This window comes from Diabrotica virgifera, chromosome 5 (genome assembly GCF_917563875.1).
Source record: "Diabrotica virgifera virgifera chromosome 5, PGI_DIABVI_V3a".
Lineage (NCBI taxonomy): Eukaryota > Metazoa > Arthropoda > Insecta > Coleoptera > Chrysomelidae > Diabrotica > Diabrotica virgifera.
In genome coordinates, this window is record NC_065447.1 from 17,866,379 (window position 1) to 17,882,637 (window position 16,259).

Sequence of the window (16,259 nt, forward strand, 5' to 3'; positions counted from 1 at the left end):
ATACACGTCAGTCAACTCTTCACACATGTTCAAAAAGTCAGGTTATGATTGTTAAATTTGTTCAAAACATTGCACAATTTACTTCATTTATTTCGAATTTCGAATAAAATATATAGAATGCCTCTTTGTTCTGCCAAGTGTGGCAAAAACGCTATTTTAAAAGTAAGTATATAAACTGTATAATAGTATAATACATGTTGTGTATTACAAATTAAATATCTTTTTTAGAGACCTAAAACATCAGATGTTTTGTGTAAAGAATGTTTTTTCGAGGCATTCGAAAATGAAGTACACTTTACAATTACTAAAGCCAAATTATTTAGGCCTAACACGACGGTAGCGGTTGCAGCATCCGGTGGAAAAGATTCGACAGTGCTAGCATATGTATTAAAAACACTTAATGAAAAGTACCAATATAATCTAAATCTAGTTCTTCTATCAATCGATGAAGGGATTACTGGATACAGGGACGATAGTTTAGAGACTGTAAAACAAAATCGTGACGATTATGAAATGCCATTAAAGATTATGTCCTATAAGGATCTTTATGGGTGGACTATGGATGAAATTGTTGCAGAGGTTAGTTATTTAACAATACAACAAATATAGCTAAGATAACATATTGTTCATTATCAGTGGTGCTACAGTCCTAGCTGAGCCTCAACCTTCCCCAGTTGTTTCTGTTAATCACCAGGTGTTGTCAATTTGCTGTGCCGATCTTCCTGGTGTCCTTGTCTACTCTGTCCCTCCATTTCAGTCTTGGTCTACTTTTACTCCTAGTTCCCACTGGTACTGCTAGTAGAACGTCTGGGTGAGTAACTTTCATTTGCTTGTGACACATGTCCATCCCATCTAAGCCTACCTATTTTTATGAAAGATATTACATATCTACCATTTACTATTTCTTTATACTTCTCATATAATTTGAAGTTATATCACCTTCTCCAAATATCATTCTCGCAGATTGGACCTATTATTCTTGGCTTTTTGAAGATGAGCAGACAATTTGTGTCTGTTTTGGAGATGGTTCATGTTTCTGATGCATACTTTAGCATTGGTAGGATGAGTGTGCTATATATTGGTAGTTTGGTTTTTGGCTTAACTTTATGTTTTTAGCTGCTTGTTTAGTTCAAGATAACATTTGTTCACTAGCAGTATCCTTTATTTTTTACTTCTTCAGATGTATCATCTTCAAGGGAAGAGGATAGGGACAATCGAGTAGACGGAATTCATATCAAAGATATTGAAGAAGGATTGGCAAGAATAAAGATTGGAAAAGCGGGAGGTGCCGATGACATAGATCCGGAGATGATGAAGTACTGGGAGAATGAGGCAAGCTTTGGTTACTGGAAATAATGAGGGAAGCATGGAGAACAGAAAAGATACCGAAAGACTGGGAAGAAAATTTATTTATACCAATACACAAGAAAGGAGATGAAGTGGAATGTGATAACTATAGGGCTATATGCTTATCATCAGTGGCATATAAAGTCTACACCGGGATAATAGAAAGGAAGCTCAGGAAAGAACTGGAAGGAAAACTAGAAGAAGAACAAGCGACTTTTAGAAAGGAAAGAGGAACAACAGATAATATATACATACTGAGAAATATAATTGAAAGGAAAAACGAAATAGGAGAAGACTTATATATTACGTTTATAGATATTACAGCTGCTTTTGATTCTATAAATAGAGAAGTAATATGGTCAGTAATGGACGATCTGCAAATCCCGCAAAAGATAGTAAGCATGGTAAAAAGTACATATAGAAACGTACTTGCTAAAGTACAAATAAACGGAAACAGATCGCCAATAATAAACCTAAGGAGAGGAATAAAACAAGGAGACAGTCTCAGCCCAGTTTTGTTTATATTAGTAATGGATAGAGTAATGAAAAGCGCTAAAAGAAGGTCAAGGCAATTCCAGTCAACAATAGGGTACAGGAATTTAGTACCAGTGAGAATGGAGGGATTACTATATGCAGATGACTTAGTAATAATAGCAGACAATAAAGAGAAAATGCAAAAATTAATCGATGTCTGGGTGGAGGAAATAGAAAATTTGAAAATGGAGGTAAATGTAAAGAAAACGAAGACCATGATAGTAACCCAAAAGAAAAGGGAAGAAATAAACCAAAAGATTTTTAGGTGCAAAAACGAAATAATAGAAATAGTCTCGACGTTTGAATACCTTGGAGTAATAATATCAGAGAATGGAAAGATAGATCAAGAAATCTCATACAGAGCGAAAAAAGCAAATAAGATCTACTATGCACTAAATAAAACAATATTTGGAAAGCAAGAAATAGATAATGAAATAAAACTGAAGGTATACAACGAAATCTCTGTACCAACTTTAATATATGCAAGTGAGACATGGGTAAACAATGCAAAAGTAGACAGTACAATAAACGCAGCGGAGATGAAGCAGCTAAGAAAAATAGCAGGAAAAACGAACTTGGACAGAATAAGAAATGAAGATATTAGACAAAGACTGAAACAGGAATCGATAATAACCAAGATACAAAAAAGAAAATTAAAATGGTATGGACACATTAACAGAATGGACCAGGGAAGACTACCAAAGCAGACGATGGAATCAAAAAGATATGGTAAAAGAAGGAAAGGGAGGCCAAGGAAGAGATGGATCGATCAGATTATAGAAATTGGACAGGAAAAAGGGAAAACACATCAACAAATGAAAGAGTTAGCAAAGGACCGCAAGAAATGGAAGATATGGATAGAGGATGAATAAAACCTCCGACTCCCCTGAGGGGCATAAGGGAGCGTTCAAGTATTATGTAACGCAGTTTGGGGGGTCTTGTAAAACGTTACGGCGTGTTACATGGGGGGAGGGGGGTTCAAACAGCACGTTACGTAACATTCTTTTTTAAAAAATTAGTTAATCCTTTATAAAAGGTATATATTTTAAGGTAAATATATACCTTTTATAAAGGATTTACTATTTTTTGTATTACATGGTATACAGCCAACTACAGGAAAACTTTTTCCTTGTGGATTCTTTTTTAACTTAAATGAAAAAAAAAATACGGAATTTTATTTATGATTTACATAGACCCCTGAATTTTATTATGTTGCACTCTCACGCTCCGTTCATGTTCCGACAACAGGACAATAAATAGTACCTATTCAAGTGAAAAAATCTTAAAATTTGTAACACAGATGAAGCACAGTAACACGTGTTTCCAATAATTGGATGGACCTGTCTCCACAACAAAAGATTAAAAGATACAGATGTTATTTAAGAGGTTGCAGAAGGGAACTACATGTTTATAAATCATGTTTGTTTTCTGAAATCGTTTTCTGCAGTAGGTATTCATTAATGTTTTAAATACGCAAATTTTCAAATTATTTAAAAATGTCTTTAAATAAAATGCATTAAATACAAAACCCACTATATTGATACATAGTTTAGAAAATTGAAAGATATTTAAAAAAAATAGTACCCTTATTTAAAGTGTGATTTCAAAATTTCAAGTGAATTTCAACATTTCACCTTGCGTTATTCATAATAGACCCTACATAATACACATTTTTGAGATGAGGTTGTTAAGCAGCTTCTAAAAACAAAATTATACAGGGTGTTTAATTAAAATTAAAGATAATGGACTATGCTAGACTTGAGTGAATCACCCTGTATATTCAAATTTATGTTTAAATAGTCTATACCTAGTTGAATTTAAAAGTTGACGTATCCTAGCGTTTTTATAATTTTCTAAAATAATGACACATGACAACAATTTTATTCCATAAGTGGTTTCCATACATTACAATTTTAAATGATCATTATTCATAAAGACCATAAATTCAGATTGTTAAGCAGCTTTTAAACATATAAAAATATACAGGGTGTTAAAAAATAAAGCTTATGGACTACGGTAGTCTTGCATGAATCACCCTGTACATATAAATTTATGTTTAAAAAGCACACATTTTTATATATGAAAATCTACGGGTCTCAGCGTTTTTTAAAATTGATTAAAACAAGGACAGAAATAATTTTATTCCATAAGTGCCTTCTTATATATACAGAGTGTTTCAGAAAAAGGTAACACGATCTCTAAGATAGGTGAAAAACTGAAAAATAATTGGGATTTGCTTAGTATAAAATTTTTGTAACGGCATGCGTTTTCACGATACAGGGCGTTGAAGAACAAAAAGTTTTACACATTTTTTTCACTATTTTTCCGAAACTACTGGCAACATCGTATATTATTTGTTATACAAAAATTTTTACTAAGCAAAATAAAATATTGAAATAAAAAATATGTTATTTTATTTTAAGTTTTTATTAAAAAAGATCAAATAGAAGAATGCATGAGAATAACAATAAAGGATGAAGCCAAAAATATATGTAAGGATGGGACCAAGCAGGGAAAATGTAAATGTAAAATTAGTACTTAATAAAAGATTATTATTCTAAGTTCTGGACATATTTCATGTCATGGGACATGAAATTACGATTGTCAGGGATAACCAGACACATGAACTAAAAAGAAGAATAGTTCTTGGGTGGGCACCATTTGGAAAACTGAGAGAAACTTTTAAGAGTGAGTTGCCCATATGCCTAAAGAGAAAGGTATTTGATCAGTGCGTCCTCCCAGTCTTGACGTACGGATCAGAAACATTTACCTTACCTAAAACCTCGGCTACCAAACTAAGAGTAACGCAGAGAAGAATGGAGCGGTCAATGTTAGGAAGAACTCTACGAGACAAAATCAGAAACGAAGAAATCAGGAGAAGAACAAAAGTGACTGACGTCATCAAAAGGATAGCTAACTTGAAGTGGAGATGGGCAGGACACATAGCGAGAATGACACATGGGCGATGGACAAAAAGGTTATTGGAATGGAGGCCAAGAGAAGACAAGAGAAGCGCCGGTTGACCGCCTACAAGATGGACAGACGGCGTCAGAAAGCTAAATAAAAACTGGATGAGAGCGGCGCAGGATAGCCGTGGTTGGAAACGAGGGGAGGAGACCTATGTACAGCAGTGGACTTTTGAGGCTGGATGATGATTGTAAGTTTTTATTATTACCTCAAATGCGACTAAAATAATAACAAAGTTCTTTTACCGGTACTTTTCGCAACCTAGTTTCCCATTTAGGTTCAAATGGTGACTTGGGTGTTACGTAACGTTTAGGTAGGGGGAGGGGGGTACATAAAAACGTTACGGTGCGTTACATGGGGGGGAGGGGGGGTCAAAAATCTTTAAAAATTGCGTTACGTAATACTTGAACGCTCCCTAAGGAGTTTCGAGAAAGAAGAAGAAGCAGATGTGTCATTACTGCTTTTTATGAGAACCCAGAAAGGTAAACTTATTTATGACCCCAAAATTGTTGTGGTCTCTGCTGAAATGATGTTCAGCATTTCTAGCTGTATCTCTGTTATTTGGAATGCTGTAATTTTATCTTTATGGTACTTTTTCTTTGTGTATGAGAGCTTTATGCAGCGTTTTTGTTTTTGATGTACAGTAGAACCCCGATTATCCGGGTGCGGATTATCCGTGCTGCGGATTATCCGTGCTATGATTTTCTATTACTCAAGTTACGTTTTTGAGGTTTTATCAAAATAGCGTCATCGTAAATCACTTGACGGAAACTCTATATGACGAAAGAGAGACTCATAATGAAAGATTTATTTTTCTGTTATTTTTTATGGTAGGTACTATGTATGTGTATACATACATGTACATATGTATTATACATAAGAAATGCATGTTCAGATTATCCGTGCTTTTCAATTATCCGTGCTCGTCGGGACTGAAGGGTGGCACTCTACTGTATTTCTACTGGGTAGAAGGGGTTCTACTGTATTTCTTTTGATAAATTAGTTTTTTTGTAGATAGGAAGAAAGAATAATTGTACATTTTGTGGTGTCTTTAGAAGACAGGCTTTAGACAGGGGAGCAAACTTATTGAAAGTAGAGTATTTGGCAACAGGACATAATGCAGATGATATAGCAGAAACTGTTTTAATGAACATTTTAAGAGGTGATCTGGCTAGATTAAGTCGATGTACATCAATTATAACAGTGAGTAATATTTGTTAATATAAATTATTGTTGGTGCCAACATTCTTTTTTTTTTGATAAACGAAACTCATACACAGCATGCCTATAGGTGTGTTTGGCATCCTAGCAGGAAGTTAAAGCACTCCTATAGGTGTGTTTAGCACTCAACCTGCTAACATTGAACTTACTTTGTTAGCTGTACAGTGTTAAAGAATTTGCTAAAATTTCTTGACATGTTTTAGGATAGTGGAGATGGTATTCCTAGGGTTAAACCTTTAAAATATTGCTATGAAAAGGAAATAGTGATGTACGCATACTTTAAAAAATTAGTCTATTTTTCAACAGAGTGCATTTTTGCACCAAATGCGTATAGAGGGCATGCACGAGTTTTGCTTAAAGATTTAGAAAAAATTGACCCAGCTGTGATTATGAACATTATACATTCAGGTATTTATTTTATTTCCAAAGCTCAACAAGCCTTGAAGGCCTAGGACTAAAAATACAATTAATACAATACTTATATATTACAAAACTTGTATCAAGTGGGATGGATTCTTGTCCATCTTCTTGACATCTTGTGCATCTCTTCATGAAACTATAACTTCGGAACTACTGACGATAAAGACCTGGTCTGACTCTAATTTACTCTCTTTTAATGTAGATAAAACAGTAGCACTATCCTATAAAGGAGCTCTTCAACCTTTGCTTCTTAATAACAGCCAGATCAGTACCGTTGATTTTGTAAAATTTCTTGGTATTTTTTTAGACAGCAACCTCAAATGGTCCCTTCATATCAATTCGTTAAGTAAGAAACTCGCTTCAGCTTGCTATGCAATAAGATCTGTCTCGAGGGAACTCAATTTAGCATCTTCTAAAATAACATATTTTGCGTTGTTCGAGTCTTATCTTCGATATGGTCTTCCTTTTTGGGGTTCTAGTACAGCTGCTCAATTTGATGTTATTTTTAAATTTCAAAAAAAGAGCAATAAGATATCTGTTTGGCCTCAGAAGATCTACACATTGCAGAAGTTACTTCAGAGATCACAGAATTTTAACACTTCCATCTTTATACAGCGTGTCTACTTGAGTTGGAAACATGGGAAATTTTTTTATTATTAATTTTACGAAAAAAAGTTATTCTTTATAAAAAGTTCTGCATGCCTCAAAACCTAAGATTCAATCATCAGATATCAAATTTTCTGAATATTATACGAGGTATGTCAAAAAATATGAATTTCGGTCAAGGGTAAAGTACCTTTATTTCTCTCAATATCGAAAATTCTTATGATAAAAAGTTGTTTGGAATTAAAAACTAAGATCAAATATGCAATTACATGCTTCTTATTGAAAAAAAAAAAATTTCTCAAATTTAACGATACCCAACATTGTTTTTAATTATTACAAATATGAAACTCGTTTATTATTCATTTTACGAAAAAAAGTTATTCTTCGTAAAAAGCTTTGCATGGTCTAAAATCTAAGACACAACCATGATATATCAACTTTTATTAATTTTATACGAGGTGTGTCAAAAAATATGAAATTCGCTCAATATTATAGCACCTTTATATTTCACAGTATTTCAATTAGAAGGATGTAATTGCATATTGACACATAGTTTTTAGTTCTAAACAACTTTTTTAATAACTGTTTTCAATATTGTGAAAAATAAAGGTACTTTACTCTTGAGTGAAATTCATATTTTTTGACATAACTCGTATAAAATTAATAAAATGTGATATCTGTTGGTTGCATCTTCGGCCTTATGACCTACAGAGCTTTTTATAAAGAATACCTTTTTTTCGTAAAAGTAATAATAAAAGAGTTATCGTATGTGTAATGAATCAAAACGAAGTTAGTATCAATAAATTTGAGAAAAATTTGGAAAATATTTTTTTCCAATTAGAAGCATGTAATTGCATATTTGAGCTTAGTTTTTATTTCCAAACAACTTTTTAGAATAAGCATTTTCGATATTGAGAGAAATAAAGGTACTTTACTCTTGAACGAAGTTCATATTTTTTGACATACCTCGTATAATATTCAGAAAATTTGATACCTGATGATTGAATCTTAGGTTTTGGGGCATGCAGAACTTTTTATAAAGAATAACTTTTTTTCGTAAAATTAATAATAAAAAAGTTTCCCATATGTTTCCAACTCAAGTAGACACGCTGTATATTCTAGAAACGGTTTGTTTAATTCGTAAACACCTTCATGTCTTTCCAGCAAGGCCCAATCATCTTTACTCCACCAGAAATGCAATCTTTGATATTTATTTACCGATCCCATCCACTGGGTTAGTAAAGAAATCTGTATTATATTCCGCAAAAAACTTTACAACCATCTCCCTTTACAACTTAAACCTGCAACATCTTTCCCAAAGTTCCGTAAAATGACAAAAGCCTATCTATCTTAAAGACCATATTATTCAATAGAATTTCTTGATGAATAACTAAAAAAATTGAGTTTCACACGCAATAGCTTAAACTGTCAATTCCTAATGTTGTATTTTATTTTGTTGTAAGTATGCATATATACTGCATATTAACGATTTATCTAATTTTAGTAAATTGTAGTTGTTATTGATATTATTTTTCTTTTGACTGTATGTAAGCTTTGTCCATAAAATTGTAAAAATTTTCAGTGATAAAGCATATTTCTATTCTTTTCTATTCCAATCATGTTTGTTGTCTACTAACTTCACTTACTATTCTTCTCCATTCACCCCTGTTTGTTGCTCTTTCTTCCCAACTAATAATTCCCTCATTTCTGAGATCTGCCTGTATGCTGTCAAACCATCTTTGTCTGGGTCTTCCTTTCCTTCTTTTTGTGATTGGGCTCCGTTTTAGGATCATCTTTGACATCCTCTTTCTTTCCATTCTTGACACATGTCCTATCCATCTCACTCCCTGTGTCTTTATTAATTGACAGATGGTTGGTTCATTATACAGTTTCCCTAGCTTCCTGTTACTACCATGTTTTTGCCTCCATATATAGCGCTGCACATGTTCCTTTTAGGCTATTGATTATATTCAAAATAAGATAGCTAAAGGAAACTACAACGTTAACGCGGTTTTATTATTTCATATGATCAATGGATATCTATATATGAAAAAACCGCGGAGTGCTACCATTTAAAGGGGTGCGTTTTTGAGAAATGGGTGAATTAGTCCCTGGGCACAGGTTACATTAGGGTGAGTTCTATGCACTTTTGGTACAAAGATATCTACATAAAAATTGTTGCTGGTTAAATTTCCTATCTACATATCACTTTTTAAAGTCAATGATACTTTTTTTCGCAAAAATATATTCAAAAGAAAAAGCACAAAGAAACCCAAAAGAAAGAAATTTTGTTTTTTGTCCCATAACTTTTGTCCACGAGGATATAGGTGTGGACATTCCTTTACAGAAAAAAACCTACATATTTCTTCTTTAAAATGTTGTTTAGTGGAGGTAATTAGGATTTATAGTTTTCAAAATATAATTTTTCAAAGTTCGCCACTCACAGCAATTTTGGGCAATTTTCTTTGTTATTTCGCAAATATTGTTCTGTAACTTTTTTCTGCGTATTTTTAGGTATATGCAATGTACCATTGCATATACCTAAAAATATGCAGAATAATAGGAATAGAAATCAATTACCTTTAAAATGGTCTAATGCAGTGATACTCAACCTGTGGCCCGCGGGCCGCATGCGGCCCGAAGGCTAACTAAAGGGCCCTGTGATCAAATTATTTGTCAAATTTAAAGTGTTTTTCAAATTATTTTATAGTGTGCCGATGTGTTTGAGGCGTGTGGCGGACAGGACAATTTAATGACTTTAATTTTAAATTATATTGAAATTTTTAAGAACTCTGATTAAAAAGCAAGGTATTATTAACTTTTAATAATAAATTATTAAAGTTAATGAACAAATACTCATTTTAAAAATAATCAATACTTATTTACTACATTGCAACGACCCATTTAGTAATCACAAGGAAAATTCAGGTCCGGATTAACAAAAAAAAATTTAATAATTGTTACCTTGAAACAACACCCTGTATATTAAAATTTTCCAAATTCGTTTGCACATTTGAAAAGGGCACAAAAACTTAAGTTGAATTGCTCGCTTCAATTTTTTGCGCAGATAATTTAATGACATTAATTTTGAAATTATATCAAAATTTTTCTTTTGAAAGTTCGAGTTCTTAAAAATTTCGACATAAAAAATTACAAAATTAAAATCATTGAATTGTCTGCGCAAAAAATGGAAGCTCCATTAAAGCTCTTTTCAAACAATGTGCAAACTGGTTTTGAAAATTTCAATATACAGGATGTTGATTCAAGGTCACAATGGATTTATAATTTTGTTTACTCCGGACCTGGATTTTTCTTGTGATTAGTAGTTGGGTGGTTTGGGTTCTAAATGTGACATATGTGTACCAAATATCAAAAAAATATAGAAGGTGGTTCTAAAGTTATGGGTCCAGAAAGAAATGGGCAAAATCGATAAAACACCCTGTAACTCGGTTATAAAGTCGGTGGAGCAATAAATTTAGTATGTCTAGAACCGCCTCATTTACCTCTATTCACCATTCAAGTATTTCCGTTTCCCAATGAAACACCCTGTATCTTCTACATCTACATACACATCTTCTACACTACTTCATCTAGATTGCAGCCCGCAAGCTGTGGCAATAGCTACTATGTGGCCCAGGAAAGAAAAAGGTTGAGTATCGCTGGTCTAATGTATAATATTGTACGACTTTTTTTAAAGAGATGGTTTTTCAAGGTTTTATACTTTTAACGATTTTTTATAATATAATATAAAAATAAAATATTATATAATATATTATATATAATATAATATTATGTTATATATAATATATATAATATTATATATTATGTAGTAATACTCTGTGTTGTAATTGGAGTAGATTGTAAATTTGCACTTAATAAAATGAAAAAAAAAATATTATGTAGTACCTAATATAAAAAAAATAGTATATTTTACATTTTTTACGATTATTTTTGAAATTTCTCATTATAACTTATTTTTTCTTGTACATGAATATACTATATATTGCTCAATAAAGAGGGCTTACTTTCTGTTCTTTAAAATGGTGCGTCATCTATATTTAAATACATAATGGAAACCGAGTGATCCCTTGATATTTTTTTACCTGTATTATTTAAAATTATTTCTTTTACAAAAATTACATAAACATTAGTCTTAGAAAACATCACTTTAGTTAAAATTATTTAAACGTTGACATTTAAAAAATTTTCAATATCAAAGTCCATCTCTTCGTTAGCAGTAGCTTCAATATCTTCCTCCGACACCTCAGTTATCTTAAGTTGTGTTCACTACGAGGCGCCAAGCCTTACACGGATCCATGTATCGTACTGTCGGCAAACGTACAACAAACACTGAGTAAATACGAAGGGGGACGACAACAATAGATACAAGGCAAGGATACAATCCATTGCTATCCGTAGTGAACAAACACTTAGGGTCGTTTCACTATGGAGAGCAATGGATTGTATCCTTGCCTTGTATCTATTGTTGTCGCTCCCCTTCATATTTACTCAGTGTTTGTTGTACGTTTGCCGACAGTATACCTGGTATTGGATACATGGGTACGATACATTGATCGGTGTAAGGCTTGGTGCCTCGTAGTGAACAAACCCTTAGGGTCGTTTCACTACGGAGAGCAATGGATTGTATCCTTGCCTTGTATCTATTGTTGTCGCTCCCCTTCATATTTACTCAGTGTTTGTTGTACGTTTGCCGACAGTATACCTGGTATTGGATACATGGGTACGATACATTGATCGGTGTAAGGCTTGGTGCCTCGTAGTGAACAAACCCTTAGGGTCGTTTCACTACGGAGAGCAATGGATTGTATCCTTGCCTTGTATCTATTGTTGTCGCTCCCCTTCATATTTACTCAGTGTTTGTTGTACGTTTGCCGACAGTATACCTGGTATTGGATACATGGGTACGATACATTGATCGGTGTAAGGCTTGGTGCCTCGTAGTGAACAAACCCTTAGGGTCGTTTCACTACGGAGAGCAATGGATTGTATCCTTGCCTTGTATCTATTGTTGTCGCTCCCCTTCATATTTACTCAGTGTTTGTTGTACGTTTGCCGACAGTATACCTGGTATTGGATACATGGGTACGATACATTGATCGGTGTAAGGCTTGGCGCCTCGTAGTGAACAAACCCTAAGATTTCCCACAATTAGTACCCATGCACATGCACCCTTTGCAGAATATTGAACAACTAATTCCTATCTTCCTACAACCGCAGTTTTTTGTACATCCTTTGGTACATTTGCATGCTATTTTTTCAAGCAAAGCTTGTGGTGCAGGAGCTTTGACAGTAAATATTGGAATTAATCCATATTTTGAAGTTTGCCCGGCCGAGTCAATTGGATCCAAACCTATTACCTATAAAAAATAAGATTCAATCATAACACACAATCACGCATAAAAAAGTTAGAATGAGGAATTTAAAAAATAATCCTAAAATCAAAAATCGTTGCAAGTATTTATTACAGTTCGAAGAAGCATATCTTATTCAAAAATATTCCTAGAATTTTTTATAATACACCATTTTAAAGTAAACAGAATAAGCTTTCTTTTTTATTATATAATATATACCTAAATGTAGAAAAAAAGTTATAATGGGAAATTTAAAAAATAATCGTAAAAAATATAAAAACTCGTTAAAAGTATAAAGTCTTGAAAAAGATAACCTCTTTAAAAGAAGTCATACAACATTATACAGTAGAACATTTTAAAGGTAATTGATTTCTATTCCTCTTACATGTACCATTGCATATGCCTAAAGTTACGTAGAAAAAAGTTACAGAACAATATTTGCGAAATAACAAGGAAAATTTCCCAAAATTGCTGTGAGTGGCGAACTTTGAAAAATCATATTTCGAAAATTGTAAATCCTAATGATCTCTACCTAACACCATTTTAAAGAGAAAATATGTAAGTTTTTTTTAAGTGAAGCAATGTCTATACCTATATCCCCGTGGACAAAAGTTATGGGACAAAAACAAAATTTCTTTCTTTTGGGTTTCTTTGTGGTTTTTCTTTTGAATATATTTTTGTAAAAAAAAGTATCTTTGACTTTAAAAAGTTATATTTACCCATATAGCACACAACGTCCGATGTACGTCCATATAACGTACATTTAAAGTCCAAACGTCCATGGACCAAAACTGGACGTACTATGTACGTACATTACGGGACGTCCATTGGACGTTTGATTTCAACGTACATTGGACATCCATTTGTGGTCCATGGATATTTTACACAAAACGCGACTATTATATTAAGTCCCAATACAAACTAAATGAGAATCTTCTTGACAACGTTGTCGCTCTTCGCGCTATCGGTCGTGAAAGGTAGTATATCAGGTACTTTTAGGGGATTATCGCTGTTAATTGTTGTGGAATACTGAAGGATGGTTTATTTATGATAATTCACAGAATGGCAAACGCGCTTGTAATATACAACAACGGTACTGACTCTAAAAATAGTTTGGAACAGAAACAGAACAGAGATTAAACCTCTTTTAATGTGCATGCTTCCTAGGGCGTCATTATCCGAATCTCGTCCTTATGAAAATACATCCTGTGATATATTTGTGTTTTCTGTTTATCGTGCAAGTGCAGTCGTGCATTAATGAAGTTCCTAGTTCCTATAATAAAGTATATATTATAATGAAGTTATAGTAAAGAGAAATAAAAAAGGTCTTTTGTGTACTATTTTTAAGTATAAGTTTAGTATTATAAGGAACTATTTCCTATAAAGGCTTTTTGCTATGTATCCACAAAATTATGGATACTAGATTGCTTTCTGAAAAGTGCCCTACAAATGTCCATAAGACGTACATTGAATGTACATAAGGTGTACACTGAAAGCTCCAATACAACGTACAATGTACGTTTGTAGCGGACGTTCTATGGACGTCCAATTTTGTGAACTCTAGACATTCGTTGGACGTCCATCGGATGTCCATTGTACCTTAGCGGGACGTCCAGTGGACGTTCCAATGTACACAGATGTACGTCCATTGGATGTCCATAAAACGTACTTGTGCTATCTGGGTAGATAGGAAATTTAACCAGGAACAATTTTTATGTAGACGTGTTTGTACCCAAAGTGCATAGAACTCACCCTAATGTAACCTGTGCCCAGGGACTAATTCACCCATTTCTCAAAAACGCACCTCTTTAAATGGTAGCACTCCGCGGTTTTTTATATATAGAGATTCATTGACCATATGAAATAATAAAACCCCGTTAACGTTGTAGTTCCTTTCTATAGTACATAATCAATAGCCTATTTCCCATCTTTCCAATTTCTAAGTATTTTCTTTTTTCATTGTCTACTTCGTTACCATACATCACTGTTAGTCCTGTCGCCAGGGGGGGTACAACGGCCTCGTTAATTCAGATGGACTTACCCAAATTTTTTTTATGTATTTTGACCCGTAGAACACGAATTTTTTGGGTAACAGTTGATCCGGATGTCGATAAGATTGTTATAGACCAAGAACTTGAGGAATCAAATAACAGCGATTTTTGGCAAAACAAAACAATATTTTGTATTTTTTGGGTCATTTTAAGCAAAAAATATTTCTACAAGTTTTTTAGTAGGATGCACAGTTTTCGAGATAAACGCGGTTGAACTTTCAAAAAATCGAAAAACTGCAATTTTTAAACCCGAATAACTTTTGATTAAAAAATAAAATAGCAATTCTGCTTAGCGCCTTTGAAAGTTCAAGTCAAATTATGTCGGTTTTGATTATTTGCATTGCTAAAAATTTATTGTGTTATTGCTAAACAAAGCTACAAACAACTAGTGCGTGAGTGATGTTTCTATGATTTCTCATTTAAAATCGAACGAGTAGGTAGAATAGGTACTAGTGCAATCAAGACTATTTCTACGTTACATGCGTTAAAACGCATGTAAAAGCACGGGAAACCCTACGTGTTTATAGCTTTGTTAATCAATAAAAAAATAAATTTTTACCAATGCAAATAATCAAAACCGATATAATTTGACTTAAACTTTCAAATGCGGTAAGCAGACTTGCTATTTTATGTTTTAATCAAAAGTTATTCGGGTTCAAAAATTGCAATTTTTCGATTTTTTTAAAGTTCAACCGCGTTTATCTCGAAAACTGTGCATCCTACGAAAAAACTTGTAGAAATATTTTTTACTTAAAATGGCCCAAAAAATACAAAATATTGTTTTGTTTTGCCAAAAATCGCTGTTATTTGATTCCTCAAGTTCTTGGTCTATAACAATCTTATCGACATCCGGATCAACTGTTACCCAAAAAATTCGTGTTCTACGGGTCAAAATACATAAAAAAAACTTGAGTAAGTCCATCTGAATTAACGAGGCCGTTGTACCCCCCCTGGCGACAGGACTATGTGGGCCTTATCACCATATTACTTATATATCCTCAGCTTTTTTTTCTCGATACATATTTGCGAAAAGTGGCAGTTTTGTTTTCTTCGATATGTTTCTATTTTGTTTTGTCCATTTAGTGGAAAACCGTCATTAGAGAAGTATATTTTAAACAGTATCTCTATTTTAGGTGAGACCATAAAAGTAAACGAAACTGCAAACATGCCGACACTGATGAATTGCACACGTTGTGGTTATGTATCTTCTCAAGAAGTCTGCAAAGCATGTGTTTTATTGGAGGGCTTGAACAAAGGATTACCCAGGCTGGGTATTGGAAAATCAAGCAAGGTCAAGAGGATACTAAAGGAAAATGAAGATAAAGCTAACAAAACATGTATAAAAGATGATCAGTGCGGTGATAGTGAAGATAAAAAATGTGTATGTTCAGGAAAGCAAAATTTGAGGCCAGTAAAATTGGATGATATTGATATAGAAGATTTAAGAATAAAGTAATTGTACTTTTTGTAAATAAATATTATTTGTATTTACTTTTTTATGTTTTTCATGTAATTTTGATTAATAACAGCGTAAATTGATATAAATAAATCTAAAATCAAATGGTTGTGTACATGAGATAGAGCGAGAAAACAGATTTTGTGAATGGACAAGTCATCAATCTTTCTTCAGGTGTTAAGACTTTTATCTTATAGATAATAAATGACAAAGCACACCAAAGTATAGTTCTTTTAATCGCCTTAGCTCATGAATTACAATTTTATGGACTTATGTGATTTCCAT

At 33.1% G+C, this 16,259-nt stretch overlaps 1 protein-coding gene across 1 annotated transcript; it reads left to right on the plus strand.

Annotated features, from left to right (window-relative positions):
- Window positions 1-13: 13 nt before the first annotated feature.
- LOC114332667 (cytoplasmic tRNA 2-thiolation protein 1) lies at window positions 14-16,009 on the plus strand. Its single transcript, XM_028282498.2, has 5 exons — window positions 14-162; window positions 229-579; window positions 5,863-6,051; window positions 6,273-6,477; window positions 15,652-16,009. The coding sequence occupies exons 1-5, from the start codon at window positions 118-120 to the stop codon at window positions 15,972-15,974; spliced, it is 1,113 nt and encodes a 370-aa protein (XP_028138299.2). The 5' UTR covers window positions 14-117; the 3' UTR covers window positions 15,975-16,009.
- Window positions 16,010-16,259: the final 250 nt, after the last annotated feature.

Coding starts and splice junctions, on each gene's coding strand:
- LOC114332667 (XM_028282498.2), top strand. CDS start 118: ATGCCTCTTTGTTCTGCCAAGTGTGGCAAAAACGCTATTTTAAAA. Junction 163..228: donor GCAAAAACGCTATTTTAAAA/GTAAGTATATAA, acceptor TATCTTTTTTAG/AGACCTAAAACATCAGATGT. Junction 6,478..15,651: donor TATGAACATTATACATTCAG/GTATTTATTTTA, acceptor TCTCTATTTTAG/GTGAGACCATAAAAGTAAAC.